General features: G+C 43.4%; 1 protein-coding gene across 1 annotated transcript in view; it reads right to left on the reverse strand.

Moving 5' to 3' along the window:
- Positions 1 to 21968, reverse strand: part of UNC80 (unc-80 homolog, NALCN channel complex subunit) — a 5631640-nt gene that overhangs the window by 5147730 nt on the left and 461942 nt on the right. The window contains exon 3 of the mRNA XM_044060513.1: positions 9529 to 9685. Coding sequence (XP_043916448.1) covers positions 9529 to 9685 — 157 coding nt within the window. The remainder of the gene's footprint in view (positions 1 to 9528; positions 9686 to 21968) is intronic.

Raw genomic sequence — 21968 nt, forward strand, 5'->3', positions numbered from 1 at the left:
CATGGATTGGCTTTAAGCCATTGCATCTGTTATGAAACATACTGATGATTCTCAAAACTCACATCAAAGGTAATTTCCTACCAAAGTGAGTAAACCTGAAATGTTCATAAGTTCATAGGGCGATACTAGGCTATTGGTCCAGAGGCCCTTATAAACCTACCCAAGAATTTCACCCCATGTTTTCAAAAAGTCAGCACTTGTTTTCCCTGTCCAGCAGGGACACAGATGGCATCCCAGGGGTATATTTTCTGTTTCCCATCCAGTCATTTGGTTCCTCTTATAGAGGGCTAATGAGGTACTCTTCTCGACATGGAGAGGGAGTCTATTCCACAGATGGAGGAGTCATTGGGACACAAATCTATCCCACCAACAGGTTCTATTACTGTCACAGACCAGGTTGAGGCCTTGCGTGCAGGCTGCGAGAGTGGAGTTTGACTTACAGATATGTACCAACTCCATGAAGGCTGAGTCTTGAGACAGCCTTGTATGCCAGACACAGGTTACCTATGAACAAGACTTAGTAGAGTGACAGTATCTGCATAGGATAGGTGTTTAGACCCTGGCTTTTCCTGGTCAGGAACCTCTGTGGTCTCTCCAACTGCTGCATGTGTTTGGCCAGGTACATACCGAAGAGGACATTGTACTCAATAATGGGTATGATAAGGGAGGAGTACAGGGATGTTATACGTTCCTGGATGAAATACCCTTACTTATGAGGTGGGCCATGTAAAAAGCCGTCCATACAACAGAGGCAACGTTGCGGTCAAAAGTCAGGTTGCTATCAACCTGGGTGCCCAAGTCCCTCACAACTGATTGAGTGCTTAGCATATTGTTATTAATGTGATAATTATTGGGGACTCCATTTTCCCCAAAGGGGATAATGATGCATTTCTTGGCATTCAGTTTGAGGCCATGCTTCTGGCACCAGTCATTAGTTTGGGTAAGGCCCTCTTGAAGGATGTTCACATCACTAGGTGAATTTATGACAGTTCTCAGCTTGCAGTCATCTGCAGACTTGGTCATCCACAGACCACTGGTTTTGGCTTGCACCTCAGAAAAGTATATCCCAAGCAGTAGAGGCCCCAAGATCGATCCTTGGGGTACACCGCTTGTTTATGGATCTACTACTAGAGGTGGCTTCCCCTATTTTGACTTGAGTGGTTCTATTAGTGAGACAGTTAGCTACCCATCTAGTAATATATGGGATGATGCCTAGCTGGGAGAGTTTATCTATTATGCTCGAATGGGGAATACTGTTGAAGGCCTTGGCTAGGTCTAGGTAGGTGGTGTGCTCTGTCTTCCCCTCATCCATGGCTTCGTTGACTGTTTCAAAGAAGGCAACCAAGTTTAACAGGCATGACCTCCCTTTGACAAAACCAAACCTCTCTCATTCTGTGAATTTCTATCAAACAATGTAGGGCCTTGAGCCTCTTCTAATAGGTCAAAATGTACCATTGTGCCTAAGTCTCAGTTGACAAGGGGGGACTTTGGATTTTTCTGTTTCCCTATTCTTTCCACTGCCCTAGACTACTTGTAGTGCAGATGGACAGAGGCTAAATGCTCTGACAGCTCTTTAGTAGCCACTGCTACAATCACGAAATTACCAAGGGCCCTTCTTTAAATTTTATTTATTTATTTTTATCTACCAAGGGCTTTTTAATTAAAATGGCCTCTCCTTGGGAGGGGGTATTAAGATTTTACTGGGCTTTCTAGGGATAGCTTCTGTAAAGTCATGTACCTGCCATGGCCTCCTTGTGGCCAAATCAGTCAGTAGAAGAGACCACCCAAGAGTAGAGGGTGCACAGTGACAGGCTTCCAACACCTCTTCATCCTGACAGGGGAGGGAGGGAGGTCTGTTGGCCAATATCTCCTATGGTGGGGGGATCCCTCTCAGAGTCAGTGTCTGATGAAAGTGATTTTGTGGGTGAGTTTATGTGCCTCCTTTTACACATCTTCTTTTGAGGCAGGTCAGGTGGTGGGTAGTCTCTTTTGAAGATATCTGTTCTGCCTTAACCCTGGTATGATGATGAATGGGATGAGACAGCTTAGTGAGAGTCAAGGGGCGGAGCTGAGACTGCTGGAGTCTGAACCACTCAGTGGAGAGGCAAGCATCCCCTCCATGACCTTGAATGCAAAACTGAACTCTGCAGGGGCTGAGGAGCTTCCTCCATGAACTAAGTCCTTCCCTCTTGAGGAAGACATAACAGCTACAAAGTAGATAGCTCCCAAAACTGAGGAACTAGAAGGCTTTGAGCAGCACATTAGTGTTGGAAACTCAAAGGCTGAAGACTCCAACAATGTAAAAGGAATCAACCAGGTCAGTGCAGAAAATGAAGCCAAAAACTCAGCATAAAGGACTCCGTCCAGAGATCCACCTGACATCAAGGGTCTTGGCGTCAAGTGAAATGGATGGATGGGCACTGGTGCTGAAACTGAAGGATCAGTAGGAGACAGGCATAAAGACTCTGGCTATTGTCTCAGCTCCAATGCCACCAATACTTGAACGTGGACTAGGAAAGAAGACAGCATGCATGAGGACGAGCCAGACAGATCAGCTCTAGACATAGGGGTGTGGAAAGACAGCCATCTCAAATCAGAATCTGAGTCTTCAAGAAAGCCCTCATTATACATTTCTAGTCCATATCTGAAGCACTACTGAAAAATATACCTCAGCTGCAACAAAATAATGGTCATTAAAATTGATTTTACAAAGCTACATTACTATACTGCGATAAAACAATACATATAACATTTTAAAAAGTTATACTGTTGTTGTTGTGTCTTTCGGCTTATCCCGGTTAGGGGTCGCCACAGCGGAACTCCGGTCCGCTAATGTTTGGTAGTGGATTTTTACTTGCCGAGTTACCAGCCCTGTCAGGCACAACGTTCAACGAAGGCACGCCCATTCATGCATGCCTTCACACAGAAGACGCTCTAGCTGAGAATCGAACACGACAACGTCTTGCTGTGAGGCGACAACACTACCGCAGCACCACTACTGCGGGTTTTACTAAATGTTGTAAAAAACAATACAGATAACATACATAACAGTATAAAATTCCATTTTTATATAAAAGTTATGTTCTTACCATAATGTTCCATCCATGTTGTCGATCTTCATTCATTCATAACAGATGGGTTTCAGTTCTGTCCTCGGAACCAATTCAGCTGATATAACAAGCTCACGCCAGCCAGAACCGAGCTAAGGTTACCCATAGTGCCACTCTCCTCATGTCTTCAGATCGAGTTTGTCCGTAAGAATAAGAAAGCAGAGGCTTTGTCTGAGCAAATGCCCTATCACACAACCAGGACCAAATCTGAACCTCCAGGACTCTTTGGAAGGAGGTAGGAGGGTGGGATGTCATGAATGAATGAAGACTGACAACACAGATGTAACGTTATGGTAAGAACATAATTTCTTTATCTGATGTTGTCAATCTTCATTCATTCATGACAGATGAGACAGAGTCCCTAGCTACTTTATGTCCCGGGAGGCCCTGTGGAAGAATATTCCTGAGCACCATTGAGCCAAAGGATGCTCTCCCTCTGGAGAACATGTCCAATTTGTAAAGAGTGATAAAGGTATGAGGGGTAGCCCAAGTAGCTGCTGTGCAAATGTTATCCATAGAAGCTTTCGAATGAAAGGCTATGGAAGTGTCAACTGATCTGGTTGAATGCGCCTTGACTTTAGTTATTAAACACATTTTATTTTGTTGATAGACAAAAGTGATGCAGTCTCTCAACCATTTAGCTAAAGTGACTTTAGAAACTGATTTACCTAACTTGGTCCTTGAAAAAGACAGGAACAATTGGTCTGATTTCCTGAATGATTTAGTCCAGTCTAAGTAAAAATGCAATTGTCTATGTAGATCCAATAATTGCCAACAATATTCTCCTTTGTTAGAAAAATTTGGGAAGAAAACTGGCAAGTCAATAGATTGACTAATATTGAAATCTGATACAACTTTGGGTAGAAAGAAGGGGTTAGTCCGAAGAGATACTCTGTCTTTGTGAAAAATTATGTACGAGCGTTCACACACAAGGCCTGTAATTCTGATATTCTCCTGGCTGAAATGATGAAGTCTTCAAATACAAAAATTTTATATCGGAAGTTGCAGCTGGCTTAAAGGGTTGCCGAGTCAAGGTTTGTAGGACTAGCATCAAATTCCAAGGTTCAATGTGCTCTTTAAAGGGTGGTTTTAAATGCATGACTCCTTTTAAGGTTTTAAGAGACGATGAGATATTAAAGAGAAATCTTCAAAACCATTATGGAAATTTGAGACAACTGCTAAATGGTCTCTAATAGTAGAAGTTGAGGCTCCTGAATGGAGCAAGTTTGATCAGTACTCCAGCACTGTATTCATCGGAGCTGAAAAGGGGTCAAATCCTTTTTCTTGAGACCACAATACAAATCTGTTCCACTTACTATAATAAATTTTCCTGGTGAACGGTTTATGAGAAGCAAGAAGTATTTTTTGTATATGGGAAGACAGATTATTTTGCCTGGCAATTACTGGAAGTGGAGGTACCAAGCTGTCAACTTGAGGCTCAATAGGTTTGGATGGACCAACCCCTGTGGATGTGACTAATTCTGGAATTGGGTCCACAGTCCACGGACAGTGAACTAGGTGAGGCCAAAGGAAGGGAAACCAGAATTGGCGGGGCCAATAGGGTGCAATGAGGATTACTTTGCTTCTCAACTGATGTACTTTTAATCAGAGGAAGAGGGAAGGCATAAAGCAGTACCTGCGGCCAATCATGTACAAGAGCATCCCTCGGGGACTCCCCTTGAGGGAGGATTAGGGCAAAGTAGCTGCTGCATTTGTGATTGATGGGAGATACAAATAAACTGCAGCAAGGCTGACCCCAGCAATGAAAAATCTCAGATGCTACACTGGAATTGAGAGACCACTCATGAGGCAGGAGAATGCATTTGCTCAGTTTGTCCACAATCACGTTGGAATTCCGGGGAATGTGTGTTGTTACCAGAAAGCGGTTGGAGGCTATCATTGCCATATACTCATGGCTTCCCAACATAACGGGTAGGATCTTGTTCCCTCCTGTTTGCTGATACACCAGACAACCAACATGTTGTCCGAATGGACAGCAATTGTCCCCAATGGGAGGGGAGACTGGACTGCTTGCAATGCCAGAAGCACCGCCCTCAGTTCTAGGACACTGATATGCAAATTGGCCTCTAAGGGGGACCAAGTGCCTTGGACTGTCTTTCCATGAAAATGCCCCCCACCTCATCAGGGATGCGTCCGTGGTCACTATGGCATTGGGCTGAGGGGGTGAGAAGAGACGACTCCATAACTCCTTTTCTGACTTCATCTACCAGTTCAGATCCTGCTTGCAACGGTTTTTATGTGGATTGGGTGGGACATAGGATGTGTTAATAGGGACCAATGTGATGCTAGAAGCCATTGCTGTAGCCTCATATGGAGTCTGGCTAGGGGAATTATGGTAATTGTTGCTGCTACTGACCCTAGCAGTTGAAGGACTAAATGAGCTGGGACCTTGTCCTGACACAGTATCACCTGGAACTGAGATCTTAGCTTCTGTAGTATGTAATGAGGAAGCTTGACAAGATAGGACCTCGTGTCAAATGCTGCTCCTATAAATTCTAGGCTTTGAGAAGGTACTAGTTTCGATATCTCTTTGTTTACTGAGATAGCTAAGAGCCGTGCCAGCTGAAAGGTGTAGTGCAAGGCGAGAAGTAGTAGATGCTTGGTGGGGGTGGTAAGAAGCCAACTGTCTAAATATGGAAACACCTGGAATTCTTGCAGTCTCAAGTGAGCTGTTAGTACTTCCATACACTTGAACACTCTGGGAGCTGTGGAGAGACCAAAGGGCAGTGCTCGGAATTGGTAATGACTGGCTCCCAGCCAGAAGCAGGGATATCTCCTGGAGTGTTTGTCCATTTTTATATGGTAATACGCATCCTGGAGATCTATCGAGAACATCCAATCTTCTTTTTCCAGAAATGGGAGGATAGACTGAACCATGACCATCTGGAATTTGGTCTGCTTGACAAGCCTGTTTAGTATGATGAGGTATAAAACTGACCTGCAGTCCCCTGTCTTTTTTGGCACTAAAAAGAACCTTGAGTAAAATCCAGATTTTATTTGGTTTGATGGGACTGATTGGATGACTCTTTTTTTCGAGCAGCTTTTGAATTTCCACTGGATGGAATGTTGGGGATTTGCTTTTGTGGCGTCGGGTAAAGATCGAAGGGAATGTGGTAACCTCTGGTAATTATCGTCTGCACCCAGGAATTTGATGTTACTGAATGCCAGGCTAAGTGGTGCAGAAAGAATTGTCTCCCAACTGCTTCCAGTGGCAAGCAATAGAGGCCACTCTTCAGGAGAGCTGGTAGGTCTAACCGGAAAAGGAATCTCTGCAGCCCTGGTTACGCGGGCACTCTTGGCCATGGGGGAGGGGGGGCTTCCTGATGAGTTCTCCCTCTGCCCCGGGGGGGGGGGGGGGCTCGCCATGTGTGGCACAAAAAGGCCCTTGGTATTTTCTGAACCACATCTTTTCACTTCTCTGATTCGTGGTGTAAGATCACTGGGGAGTGGAAAAATGCATGCCCACAGCAGACGGGGTATTGCCACCCTTTTCACACTTGGCTAACGTGGCTTTAACTTTTGGACTAAATAGAGAGGAAGCATCAACAAGAGCATTGACGAAGGAAGAGTTGAAGGGGTCTGCAAAGTCGCACAAGTGCATCCAGGTGTGACGTCTCTCTCACCACCCCTTTAGTTGCATGTGCAATCAACCGCATGGACGAATTAGATATTGACTCCAGGGTGGCAAGCTGGGAGGCAACTTTGTTGCGTACCTCAGACACTGCTCCTGCTAAGGTTCCTGAAAGTTCTGTGATCAGGTTCCTTTGAAGATGGGTAAAATGAGCCAAATAATTCAATGACCGTATGGGAAAGGTCGTTGAAGCATAAACCCGCTTCCTAATCTGTCCAACATCTGAGACTCTATGTTTAGAGGATGGACAGCAGGACTCCTCTAGGAGTTCTTTCTTTGTGGCCCCTGCCACCACCATAACATCTACTGCCAAGCCTTTGGACTAGTGGGGATGATCCTCTGGGGGGGGGGGGTTATTTTGTCTGGTCTCCGGGGGATTGGCTCAGTGGTGTTAGGGGCCTTCCAAGCTCGCCACACGATGAGCTTGACCAACTCATCTGCAGGCGGGGTCACCCAGGAAGTAGAGGGTCAGGCACAGAAAGCTTGGAAGAATACAAATTCCTAAGAGGAGGGGTTGGTGGGCTTCCAGTCACCCCTCTGTTTCAATATCTCTAGTATGTCTCCAAAGGAGACATCTTCAGGGGGCGACCATGGGGACCCTTCCCTCATCATAATCAGTATCTTCAGTGAGAGATTCCTCAGGTGAATCAACATGCTTCCTCTTGCATGATCTCTTACAGGGTGGCTCATCAGGGGGGAAGGTCTGAAGAGGACTCTGAAGAGAGGGTACCCTGCGGTAGGCTATCTTGCTGCTCCCGTGCCTGTTGCCCTAGTGTAGTGTATTGTGGCAGCTGAGATCCAGAGGACATAGATATATACACATATGACATTCCAGCACCGAAGGAGCCAATTGCGAGCCTGCTGAGGTGAGTGCCCTCTCCATAACCTGGAAGGTAGGTCTGCCCGAATAAGGATGGCAGCCCAGAACTGAGAAAGACAACATCAGAACCGGGGTCACACCCTACTCTGATGAGCCCACCTCCAGGGAAGGAGCCACAAGAGGACTCAGAGCTGTCAAAGTAACTGAAACTGTACATGGCGCTGTAGAAAGAAATTGGTGCCGTACTAGGGATCAGAGTGCTGACAGACCAGTTACCGCCTCGAGGGTGGGTCTGCTCCACCTGAGCCATGGTCCACAGGGTAGATTCCAAAACCACAGTAAGATCCACCAATGGAACTGAAGAAGGTGGCACCGGGAAGGGATTCAGCATCGAGGACTCCTAGACCTGTTGGGGGGGGTTGAAGGAGGAATATAGCTTGGAGTCTGTGGAGAAAAACCCTCGGCTCTGGGCGGGAGTGAGTTCCTGGATGGGGCTGGGATGCCTCTGTTCGCTAGGAGCCGATCCACAGGTCTCAGTACATCAAGCTCCAAAAGGCTCCTGGTGGAACGAGTGAAGATCCCCATTGGAAATTCTCGCCGGTCAAGAAATGGACTAAGCTGCTGTCCAACAAAGAGGTCAATGGACGGGGAGTATAGGGTCCTGGCTAGTGTCTCGACCTTCGGCACTGTGGTCGAATGACCTGAAAGTAGTGATGGAAGGGCGTGATCAATTTTAAGGGAGAAGCTACTGTTGGTGCTGAGAGGGTCTGTGGTACAGTGGAAGGGAAAGGTACCATGGTAATTGTAGTCGGTTCCATAGTGGAAGAAGGCACCATGGAGGGAGTTTTAGGCTCCGGTGCCGAGATAGTTGTCGGTGTAAGTTTGGCATGTTTAATCTTTGGTTCAGTAGGAACCTGGGTTTTAGAAGTTTTCTGTTCCTGTGACTCAGGAGACGGTGGGACCATACGACTCCTCCTCTTTGTTTCTTTCTTATGATGGGTTGATACCTCCACCTCAGATAAAACCTCCGAGAAAGGAGTTTTTAGCAGACCCTTTAAAAGTAACTTATTTTATGCTCTGCTAAGGTGTGGGCACTAAAGACCTTACAGAGCTCGCATGAAGGTTGAACTTGCAAGTGTGCTACTCCTAAACAGTATATACAGGAAAGATGCCCATCGGAATTTGGCATCTTCCTGCCACATTTGTTACACTGTTTAAAGCCAGTGGTACCTTTTCTGTCAGCATTGTCAACAAATACAATAACAACAATAAAAAATTCTGTCAAGTGATCAAGACACACAAGCACACACAGTAAGGAAAATATATATTTTTTAATAATACCAACAATGGTAATAAAGGTATACCCAAGAGGGTAAAAGGAAGGAAGGGAAAAAAATACCAACAATGGTACTGAGATTACTAACAGGTAACGGGAAGAGAGGGGTCTGTACCAACAATGGTACGAAGAAGTACCAACAAGGTGATTAGAAGGAAAAGCACTCACACGGTAAAAGGACCTTATACAAATATAAATAAATGACTAATCAATAAAGAAATTTTAGAAGAATTGAAGTGAAAACTTTGAAAGACTTTGTGAAAAATATAACACTTCGCTTGAGAGCAGGCCTGACGAGTCTTGAATATCTACGTGGCAAATGAGAGCTGAAGAGATGAGGAGAGGGGCACTATGGGTAACCCAGAGTTTCTGGCTGGAGCAAATTTGTTATATTGGCCGAGTCGGTTCTGAGGACGTAATCGAAACCCATCTGTCATGAATGAAAGAATGAAGACTGACATCAGATTCTATGTTTTTATGGCATGGTATGACAGAAAAATAATATGCTAGACTCTACTAGTGTTCTTGAAGATATGGTACAAGAATAAAATAAGATGGTAAAAGGAAAGTGGAAAGCAGAAGAGCTAACTGCAAAATAAGAATCACTCACCAAGTTTATTTCTATTGGATAACAGTGTGGCAGTGCAGTGCAGTACGTGTGGTAAAGCAGCCTGAACAAGCTCTGCACGAGATATACTCTGGATGGCTTCAGACAAAGCTGGAGAAAGCCCATGTAGCTTGTTTTCCACTATAACACGTTCAAAAGACTGAAAAAAATATGAAATAAAGTGAACTGTTAAAGCTTAAAATACCTTCATTACCTCTGAGCCTGAGAAATGGTAGAGGTCATGAATGGCACACACTAAATGGTTTAAAATCATACATTTATCAATAAACGACTGTAAACAGAATTTATTCCATTGACTAAGTCCTAACACCATAAATTTTAAATAATTAACTGTGATTGGGGCTTACAGTATAGATAATTAATACACATTAGCCAACTTAAAAATACCACAAAACAAAATTATGCAGTTATTAATTACTATACCAGAAGGGGAAGAAAATCAGGAAAAAAATAACTGACTTTCAGAGACATTGATTAGCTGATGGCAATCTTTTTGTGTGTCATTTGTGCAATCAAAATCCATAAAACAACTTTCAGCAAAACAAGAAATTGTTTTTGACCCCCTACCACCACCATCACCAGTCTCCCTCCCAGCTTATACATTCTAACTCCATGGTCATACAACAGTGGGGAAAAGAACAACCTTAATGAACACTGAAAATAGTTTCCAGCACTTTTGATGTGGAGCACTCGCAAAGTTTCCTGGCTCACAAACCTTTAACAATTTATTTTACAGGGAGTTATTCTGAGAAAACTTTAATTTAGCACTTCCTCAGCTATTAACATAATAGTTGTACTAGTGATACAACTGTGTTGCTAAACAATAACGATGCATCATTTTTTCCTCAAGTATGGTCAGTGTTTAGGTATCAGCATAATATCACAGGCAACAAAAAAAAAATAGACATTGCAAGTGGATGACACTGAGCTTGAATGATGCAATTTACAAACCAACAAAACTGTAAACTGGATTGCAATGCACTGGGATAACAGAATACAATAATCAATACAACCATGTGTTTATGTATCTCACAGAAAAAAAAAATACTTATGCCTGCCTACCTGGCAATCACATAAAATGGCAAAACAAACCAACCAAGGTAAATAAACTGCACAACAACAACACAGTGGGGGAAAACACAGAATTTACAGAATAATTACAAAAAAACTCAAAAGACTTCATAATAAATGCAATAAGTCCACAAGAAAAAAAAGCTCCTGAGGCAATGCTAGAACCACAATTAAAAAGCATAAGCACTTTCGTTCAAAAACTATACGTGAACTTCCTCAGACACAAACCCTTCCAAACCAAAAACTTAAAAAAACCGAAACAGCGTCATCTGACAAGATTAATTTAAACGTATAACTTTATATTATACAATGATTGGCCATTAACATTTCAAAACTAGCACACTGATGGGTCAGCCCAAACAGCGTGCCCATGTAAAGCAAGCATATACCAATAAAAAAAAAAGTCCAGTCATCCAGACTTTCTTCTATTAATATATTCTTATGAAATTCTAGATTTCTTTCATTTAAAAAACAAAAAAACAAGACTTCAAAAGAATTAGACAGATCGGACAGAGAAAATACAGGTACGTCATGCAAAACTAGAGAAACGTACCTGATTATTGTATTATTTCCTCTGTCCTTCTTCTCTCATATGTTTGATGTCTCCAGATTTCATTTTTTTTTTTTTTTATTAAAAACAAAAACAAAAAAAAGTAACAGAGCTCTACCTTTCTCTGTTGGTGCCTTTCCACACCACTGATGTACTGCATAAGCATGGAAATGTAACATCCCATACACATGCACAGTACTTCAAGAAAGCCCCATGACACCGGGGGAAAACATGAAGAGCAGCATGGTGCCGTTATACAAGGATATTTAAGAAAAATAATGTAACTTTTTTCTTAAATAATGTCATTGTATAATAGCAAGAACCCATGAATGGGTGCGGATAATGCTGGATTTACTCACGGTTGGCTCTGTTTGGTCACTCGGCCTTTTAATAAGATTTCCAACAAAAGTATGTTTAAATGGGGCCATTGCCGACAATGTAAATATATATGGGAAGGGGTTTGTGATTTTGGAACATGTTCCTAAGGCCCTGTTTCCAAATGGTAGGTTTAAATGCAACACCAATGGAATTGTTCATTTAGCACAATGGTCAGCCTGTCAGGCTTTTTACGTGTGTAAAACTGAGGTAGCTCTTAAGAGAATTTATCAGCATGTGTATGCAGTTTCAAGGAATGATGTTAATAACTCATTTTACTAACACTATTAAATTAACAAGTTTCAAAAGGTTACCTTTTTTTATTCTTGAGAAAACTGCAATACAAGAGGGGAGGTAACTGGGCTACTTTACTGGAGGCCCGGGAGCTATACCAGCAGTTATACTGTGATGAAACTAATGTTCCAGGAATCAATGATACCACATCAATTTCCAGTTTATTGATTCTTGACTTAAAAATGCTCAAGTGTATATTTATTTTCTATTGTATCTTGATTAATGTGATGCTTTTGTTTGATGTTAATATTTAATAATGTTAATTAATTGGTACGTTTGAATTAATTTTGTCAGTAGATGGCTCTGTTTCAATTTTAACTTTTTCATTTGTGAGGGTTTGTGCGTCTGAGGAACTTTACATATAGTTTGTGAATGAAAGCTCTTATACTTTTTAACAAATTGTGGTCCTAGTACTGCCTTGTGAGCTTTGGTATTTTTTTGGGGGGGAGGGGTCTGGATGTATTTGCAGAATGGAACATTAAAAGGCGTATATGCCCCGCATACACAAGCACAAAATCTTCAAGAAAAAAGGTTCAGAACTCATCCACTTTTTAACTTTTGTTCACATTATTTTTGAGTTTAAACTGCTGATCTGCAGTTTTTCTTGTTCACACAGCATACAACCATATAACAGATCACTCCAATATAGATTAGTCCTGAAGCCTATGCCCTAATACTTATCTGCACTTTAAACAAAGGTGTAATTAACTGGATGTTGTGTTCTTTACTTGGATAAATATAAGCACTATCTTGACAAACCATTTATTTTTAATTACCTCAATAATGTTACAATACATAAATATAATTGATTATCCTGTCACTGTTCATTCATCACTTAAAATATCCGTCTAACATCTAAACAGCAGAGGCACAACACTGACAACCCAAGCAGGGAAGATCTTTTTGTATCCTCAGCAACATTCCTGATTTAATTTCTGGTATCTCTAGGCATTCTTAAACAAGCTGAGAAATGTACCATAGCACATCCTGGGTCTACTCTAAAGTTTTCTCCCACTGGGAGTTGCCTAGAAGACCTGTGGCAAGGGAGTTTGGTACCCATGGCAACACAGCTGTAGGGCATGGATCGGTGTGATTACACTCCGATATCCGGAAGACAAATCAGATTTAAGCACCCCATGCTTAATGCAAGGTTGGGTGTTGTGCTGGGTAGTCAAATCTGAAAGTACTGAACAGCAAATGAGGCAGAATAAAAAAGATTTGTTTATACGAGTAGTCAGTGCCAGTAATATGTCGTTAATTTGCTCTTATAAACTTAGAAAGTTGCTACAGTATCAGGATTTGTTTTAGTCTACATTTTTTTAAAGGACACAAAGTCTGAAACTCAAATGTATGTCACTTACTGACTTCAATCCTCAGTGGATTTGAAGAAAAAAAGACAGGTATGTACTCACCATAACATTAGATCTGTGTTGCCCTATTTTCATCTGGTTCAAACCTTGGGACTCGGATCCACCTTGGTTCTGGGCTCAGTACCTTCAAATCTTTGGATCCAGGGCTCTGACTCTTCCCCTACCCATAATTCTCTCACCACTGTCAAATTAGCTCAAATCAAGTTTGCCCCATTTGAAGATATAAGTAATTAACAAAATGATGACTCGAAAAGAAATATTTTCCAGCAAGAAACAGAGGAAGAGGGTGCCAAGCAGACAGTAGGGAAACTAACCTGTTGAAGTTAGAGATGAGCAGACTCTCATAAAAGCTACCCATTCTCCAAGGAGCTTTAGGTGACTATTTGCAAGGGTGACAGTTGGGGGGGATGTTGAATGAGATGAAAATAGATGTTGAGGATGGATCGGAGTCCCATGGATCTATTATGGTGAGCACATAACTTTTATATCCAGTATTGTCTACTTTCATCTGATTCAACCTTTGAGACAATATACTTAGCTACATAATTTCCAGGTGAAATTAAAGGATGGTCCTGGAAATAGCATTGCCAAAGGAGGAACAAGCTCTGGACTGTGCCTCCAGTTTGTAGTGAGACATAAAGGGTATGCACAGTAGACCAAGCAGTAGCTGCACAAATTTCAATCAGAAACTGACACTGAAAGACTGCAGAAGTTACTGCTCTTGGGAATGAGCAGTTTTTTTTTAGAAAGGTTTAGACAACTTTTCATAAATGCAGCTTGATAGTCAGCTTGAAAAGGTGATTTTGGAAACACCATGTTCCGGCTTACATTTAGAAAATGCAATGAACACTTGTTCTGATTTCCTGAAAAAAGAAGTTATGTACTGACCATTACATTCCATCTGTGTTGCCTTTCTTCATTCATCCTTGACAAATGGGTTAAATTCCAATATCGGAACCGACTCAGCTGTGACTACAGCTCTCGCCAGCCAAAAACTCTCAAGCTTCACCTCTACCTAGAATTCCTCTCTCTCAATTACCTAGGATAAAGTTTGCAGAAAAGATATCGAAACATATAAATCATATATACATACACATACAGATATGCGTAAAGTAAGACAGGTGGAAGCCATATCTACCAGGCTTGGACAAGATAATAGCTCAAGTGAATTTGATCCACTCCACCAAAAATCTCGGAGGTCGGGGGATGGAGGGGGAAGTCAAGGATGAATGATGACAGACTACACAGATGGAACATTATGGTAAGTACATAACTCTATCTGATGTTGTCAATCTTCATTCCATCCTTGACAGATGGGGCAGAGTTCCCAGCTACCTAAATTCTTGGGTGAAGTCATGGAAGGATATTCCTGAGCACCATCGAGCCAAAGGATGATCGTCCCCTAGAGACCGGGTCCAATTTGTAATGAGCAATAAAGGTATGGGGAGTAGGCCAAGTAGCTGCTGCACATATGTCTTCCATTGAAGCTCTGGAATAAAAGACAGCTGAAGTGGCTATAGACCTTGGAGAATGTGCTTTGACTGGTTGAGTCAAGGTTAAATTATTCTCATCATAAATGAATGAAATACAGACTTTCAGCTACTTAGAGAGTAATTTTGCTGACTGCCTTGCCCAACTTTGCACTGGAGAAGGAAACAAACAGTTGACTAGATTGTCTTATGCTTTTTGTTCTGCAAAGACAGAAACATTGTTGTCTATGGACGTCTTATAAATGCAAGGTGTCTATGTTAGAATGGTTAGGGAAGAAAACTGGTAAATTAATCTCTGGTTAATATTAGTCTCTGATACAACCTTTGGTAAAAAGGAGGGGTTAATTTGCAAAGATACCCTATCCTTGTGGAAAATAAGGTAAGGGGGTTCAGATGAGGCCTAGAGCTCTGAAATCCTTCTAACAGAGGTAATGGCTACCAAAAGGAGTGTCTTCCAGGATAAAAACTTCAGGCCACACTTTGCAGAGGGTTTGAAGGGAGAATGTATCACTGCCTGTGAATCAGATTCAAGTCCCAAGGAAGGGTCGGATCTTTGAATGGGGGCTTTAACAGGAGAGTTCCTCTTATGAACAATTTAATGAGTCTATGAAAGGATAAAGAACATTCATCCAAGCCATTATGAAAACTACAGATAGCAACTGATTGTATTTTGATGTTAGAAGGAGAAGCTCCAGCATTAAACAGCGTGAGTAAAAAATCTAGGACATGTTCTATGGAAGCTGAAGAGGGATGTATTTGCTTTTCAAGGGCCCAAATTGTAAATCTCTTCCACTTACTCGTGTATAGCTTTCTATTGGAATGTTTGTGAGCCGATAAAAGAATGTAGCATACCAAGGAGAAAATATCTGGTTGCCTAGCAATTAATGGAACTGGAGGAACCACGCAGTCAGCTTGAAATTAAAAATGTCCCGGTGAACAAGACCATCTGGATGGGACAGGAGATCTGGCAATGGGTCCAGAATCAAGGATTGTCGAGTTAGATAAGGCCAAAGAAAGGGGAACTAAACCTGTGGAGATCAAAAAGGAATAATGAGGATCACTGTGCTCTTCAACCTGAGTGCCACTGCAAAAATTTGGGAATTAGTGGTATCGGAGGGAAAGGCATATAGGAGATGGGGGGGGAGGCAATCGTGGAGGAGACCGTCTCTTGGTGACTTTCTTGGAGGAGGAATCAGGGGGAAATAGTTGCTGCATTTGTTATTTAGGGAAGATGTGAACAGATTGCAGCAACGCTGACCTCAAAGGAAGAAAATAATTTTTGCCACTTTTAGATTGAGAGACCACTTGTGAGGCTGGAAGATGTATCTACTCAACTTGTCCGCAATCACTCTGGAACTCCTCGGTATGTGCACTGCTATTAGAAAGTGGCTGGAAGAAGTCACCCACTGCCACACTCTGAGGGCTTCTCGATAAAGAGAATAAGACTTGGTTCCTCCCTGTTTGTTGATGTACCAAACTACTGACATATTTTCCGTTTGAGCTGCAACAGTCCCCTGAGGAAGAAAAGATCTAAAATACCTGCAACACAAGAAGCACCACTCTTATCTCTAGGACACTGATGTGCAAGTTGGCCTCTACTGGGGACCAAGTGCCTTGGACCGTCTGTCCCAGATAATGCCCCCCCACCCCATCTGCGATGCGTCCGTGGTTGCTATGGCCATGGGCTCCAGAAAAACAAAAGGATGACCGTGAAGAACTTGATAAGAGTGCATCCATAAAATAAGATCTGTTCTGCAATGGTTGGTGATCAGGAATTGCTGTTACAACAGGTGATGAGGTATGTACCACTGGGAAGCTAGTAGCCATTGCAGAATCATCATGTGTAACCTAGCTAGTGGCACTAGAGCTATAAAAACTACCATGGATTTTAGAGCTTATAAGACTAAATGTGCTGGAACCTTCTTTCTGTGAGTTAACTTTTGAACCTGAACCACAATTCTCTGTGAAGTTCTGGAGGAAGTGATGGTATTGTTGTCTGAGTATTCAGTACTGCCCCTATGAATTCTAAGTTTTGTGTTGGGGTTAAACGTGACTTTCCTAGATTTACCGTGATCCCTAGATGGGCACAGATGTTGAAGATGTAATCCCTGGCTGTTATCAATTGATACTTGGTCAAAGCAGTTATGAACCAGTCATCCAGATACAGAAACACACAGAATTCTTGTAGTCCCAAGTGAGCTGCTACTACTGCCATGCATTTGGTGAACACTCTGGGGGCTGTGGTGAGTCCAAAGGGCAGTATTCTGAATTAGTAGTGACTGGCTCCCAACTGAAGAGGAGGAACTTTCTGGAGCATTTGTCCATCTTTGCATGGTAATATACATCCTGAAAGTCTATTGAGCACATCCAGTTGTCTTTTTTCAGAAAGGGAAGAATAGACTGTACCGTGACCATTCGGAACTTTGTTTGTCGAACTGATTTGTTCAGTACACTGAGATCCAAAATTGGTCTCCAGTCCCCTAACTTTTTTGGCACTAAAAAGAATCTTGAGTAAATTCCGGATCTTTCTTGATCTAGCGGGACATGTTGGATGACCCTTTTTGTCCAGTAGTTTTTGGATTTTTTTGTACTGCTGAACCCCTCTGCCCAAACAGGGGGAGGTTAAGAAAAGGGAAATAGTGTAGTCTCTGGATATGATCCTTTGCACCCAGGAATCTGTTATGTCTAGCCAGGCATTTAGATGCAAGGATAAGCGTCCCCAACTGCCTCTAGAGGAAGACAATCGGGCCTCCCTTCAGGAGCACGGGCTTGCCTGGAAAGGAATCCCTGAAGCCCTGGTTTTGCAGACCACCTCTGCCTTGAGGGCGGCATCTTCCGGTTTGGTTCCCGCCTCTGCCCCTGGGGGCACTCCCTCCATGTGTGTCTTGGAAAGGCCTTGCGATTTTTTGAACCACATTTTTCCACCACTCCTCTGGTTCCTAGAAAAGGACATTTGGGGGATGGAAAAATGTACACCCACAGCAGAAAGGGTCTTACCATCTTCCTCACACCTGGACAAAGTTTCTTTCACTTTTGGGCTAACAAGGATTTTCCATCAAATGGAGCACTGACGAAATAAAACTTGAATGGTTCCACAAAAATCACAAAGGTGCATCCAGGCATGCCTCCTAACGGCTACGCCTGTGCCCAATGCTCTAGACGTCCCTTCGGCTATATATGGTGCATGGCTGCAGTTGTCCCACTCCACGGGGGTGGATCTACCTTGGTTCCCAGGAGCTGCTGCCCCATTGGTCTGACAAACCTGATTTGTGGGGCCGTGGAGCATATTATCATGGAACTTATAAACAGGGACATTGGCAACCTTCAGACACTGGACCCCACGCGGTTTGGGTTTGTGGGGGGCCAGTCTTGTCTCCTGGACCTGGTTAGCTTCTTCGGGTCAGCCTCCGGAGCCGTGGACGGAGGTAGGGTGGTCAGCGCAGCCTGTCTGGACCTCTCCAGGGCCTTCGGCACCATCCCCCACTCTGGAGTCCTGGATGGACTTATTAGGCAGGGCATTAATCCCTGTGTCGCTCGGTGGGTTGCCGACTGGCTTGCTGGCGGAGCCCGTATTGTGAAAGTGGCCGACACTCCAAATCCAGCTCCAGACAAGTGATGGGTGGAGTGCCTCATGGTTCGGTCATGGGACTGCTCTTGTTTGGCACCTGCATCTCTGGGGTGCGGGCCGACACTGGTGGACTCTGGCTGGTGGGGTTTGCAGGTGACTGCAGGCTGGGAGGCATTGTTGAGTCCCCAAGTGATGTGTATATTCTGCAGGGGGGCCTTACGAAGGCAGATGCTTGGTGCCGGAGCCGTGGGCTCGGGCTCGGTGCCAGGAAGTGTACAGTTATCCCCTTTGGGAAAAAACAAGTACATGTGGATTACTACATGGGTGGCAGTACGCTGGACACCGGGGGTGTGGTGGGAGACTTAGGAACACTGATGAATGGTGGTCTTGCCTTCGATAGCCATATCGCCACAACAGTCGGGAGGTCCTTCTGTGTGGCTCACCTCGTCACTAGGGGCTTTTTATCCGGAAGGGGGGAGGTCATTGTCCTGCTGTACTCGTCCCTTACTGGACCCATTATGGAGTGCAGCGCCCTGTTTGGTATGTGCCTTTCGGGACATCTGCGGTGGCTGGAGGGACCGCAGAGGTGCCTCATTGAGGGAATCACAGGCCTAAAGCAGATGCCCTATGCTGACCATCTAAAAAAACTCCACCTATGTTCTGTCGCATGTCGTCTGCTCGGAGGCAGTCTCTGTTTGGCATGCGGGGCCATGTCAGGCCCAGGACTGTTGGACGTGCTGCACTTGGAGAGATCCCGGTCCCTCGGAGACTCATGCTCCGGGGATCTAGACCTTGTCATCACGGTGAGCGGGGCATGCTGGAGGGATAGGTTCCTGGGCTGGGGACACCCCGGGCTCTGGAGTGGACTGCCCGTGCTTGTCAGGCAGAGCACCTTTTTGGCCCTCTTCGGGGGGGAATCTTGGTGGTTGGATGGGGGATGGGAGGTTCGCCCCAGGGATAACGTCAGTTGCTCTGCTGGACAGGGTCCAGAGAAGTTAATACTGTGAGAAGAAATAGCCAGGGAATTGTTATGGCTAGGCTTGTGTGGGCCCTGGGGCCGATAGCCTATTACCAACCTATGAACCTATGTGTGATCAGCCTCATGGATGAATTGGACACAGACTCCAGAGTGGCTAACTGTGAAGCCACTTTCTCTTGGACTCCTTTAGGTACAGCTCGCACCAGGGTGTCTGATAATTCCTTGATCAGATCCTGTTGGAGTCTGGTGAAATATGCAAAAAAGTTCAAGGACCTTGTGGTGAAAGTCAATGAAGCGTAAACCTACTTCCCAAATCTGTCCATAGCCTGGGACTCCCTGTTGGGCAGATGGACAGTGAAACTCTCCTCAGCTAGTTAATTTTTAGTGGTGGACGCTATGACCATAGCATAGAAGCTGACACAGTCAGTGCTGGGAGAACCGGAACAGAGAACTCTAAGACCTCCAAGGAGGTTAGAGGAGGAGTAGTCAACGGAGTGAAGGATGTTTCAGTACCAAGACCAGAAGGAATGGGTACTGAAGGTGGGCCTGAAAACCCTCTAGCCCACAAAATCTTATTGATCAGCATCTCCACGTCGAGTTCCGAAAGGCTTTTGGTGGAGCAGACTGGCGAAGTGGAAGGAAACTTAGGCCTCTGCAAAAACACTTCTGGTAGTTCCCCAGCAAAGGGATCTATTTAGGAGAGTACAATGGTCTAGGCACAAAAGTCTTAGTTGGAGATATAGAAGCCATTTCTTGAGTCAAGGCCTTCGATGTGAAAGGACTCGAAACTGTAATTGATGCCGAAATGGAAGATGTCGGCACTGGAGTGTCAGTAGCAGAGGCCTTTGATTCCGAGGGAACTTTCGGAACAGAAGTCTTCAACACTTTTGGACTTCAGAACCAATGGGGAGGTCGGAACGAAATTACTTCTCTTTTTAGTGTTGTCAACAGATGATGAAGAGGAAGGAGAAGAAATATCTGTCTTCGTTTTGTCTGTAGCGGATAAAGCTTCTCCAAAGGCTGACGGTAGGAGTCCTTTTAAAATTAACTTCTTGTGTCTCTCTACTAAAGCCGTGTGTCTGAAGGTGTAGCAGATGCAACAATATTCCTGTAAATGGAAGGGGCCAAGAAAATAAACACACAAAGAATGAAAGTCGGAAGAGAGAATTTTATGGCCATACTTCTGCCACTTTTTGAAACCAGAAGGGGCCTTATCCTTGTCAGTCATGTCAGAAAGAGAGAACAAGGAAAACTTTCACAGAAAGAAAGGGAAAAAAAAAAAAAATATATATATATATATATATATATATATAAAATGTAACAAGGAAGAAGAAGGAGACTGTCAACGATGACAGTAAAGAGGTGCACAAGCAGGTAAGATCAAGGGAAAGATTACTGACAGATAGACAGAGAGAGAGGTAAACATCAACACTGATAGTTGGAGATTACACAACAGCGTAAAGGAAAAAAGAAAGTATCAGTGATGATACAAAGCTTACACAAAGTGTAGCAAGAGAGGTGGAGATGAAGAAAAAAGAAATTTGAAAGAAAGACAAAAAAATTTTGCCTAACCTCTCAAAAACGACAGCTTCAGAAAGTGGCAAACAAGATCTGAGGTAACAGAGAGAGATTCTGGGTAGAGATGAAACTCAAAAGAGTTTTTGGCTGGAGTGAGCTGTAGTAACGGCCGAGTCGGTTCAGATATTGGAACCAAACCCATCTGTCAAGGATGGAATGAAGACCGACAACATCAGATCCCTTATTTCTAGGCAAATAAAATCTGGTGCGTCTATATCATCAAATGTAATGCATTCTCTCCTTTATTAGAAAATTTTGGACAGAATACAGGCAAATTGATGGTCTGACTTATGTTGGACTGGGAAGCCACCTTAGGAAAGACTGATTCAGTTTTAGGAAAACTCTGTCATTGTGAAAAAGCAAATAATGTGGTTTGCACGGAAGAGCCTGTAGTTCTGAAATCCTCTTAGCATAAGTGACTGCCACCAAACAAAAAAATGCTTTCCTTGTCAAGAACTTAAGATCTACTTAAGCTGCTGGTTTAAAGGGAGGCTGAGAGCATGGAGCATCACAGTGATATTCCATGGAGGAACAGGTTCTCAAACTTGGGGCTGGGAAGAAAGATTTCCTTAACAAAGGCCTTAGAAACCTTTAACAAAGCTATAGGAGTCTCGTTATGGCCTATATGAAAATTGAAAATGGCTGCCAGTTGTACTTTGATTGTTGAGGAACAAGAACCTTTTTAGAATTCAGACAGGAATTCTAAAACAGAGGGAAGGAGATCCAAGAAAGGGTACCTTTTCCCCATAGCACAGAAAGAAAAATATTGTCCTACATTTTTAGTCATCTTTGTACATACATCCTTAGCTCTCTTTTAATTGGAATCATGATACTCATATGTCAAAAGGAAAGTAACTGTATAATAAACAAAAATTTACAATGTAACTATGTCTTGTATATACTATTCTGAAGTGAGGAGCTTTTCTCCCCAGGCCTCCACTGAAAATGGACATATATCTAGTTGGACCAGCCCGGTCAACAAATGTAAAATAAAAATAAAAAAAATTGTTTTGGTATACTCTTCTGGTGCTAGACTTTGGTGATTCAGACAGGATATTAACATTTTCTGACAACCTAGCATCCCTGGTCATCATTAGAAATGGAGTACCCAAGCAGTTAATTTAAGGGTCTCCAGATCAAGAAGAGG

The sequence above is a fragment of the Protopterus annectens genome, chromosome 2.part0 (assembly GCF_019279795.1).
Source record: "Protopterus annectens isolate FY-2018-M chromosome 2.part0, PAN1.0, whole genome shotgun sequence".
NCBI lineage: Eukaryota > Metazoa > Chordata > Ceratodontiformes > Protopteridae > Protopterus > Protopterus annectens.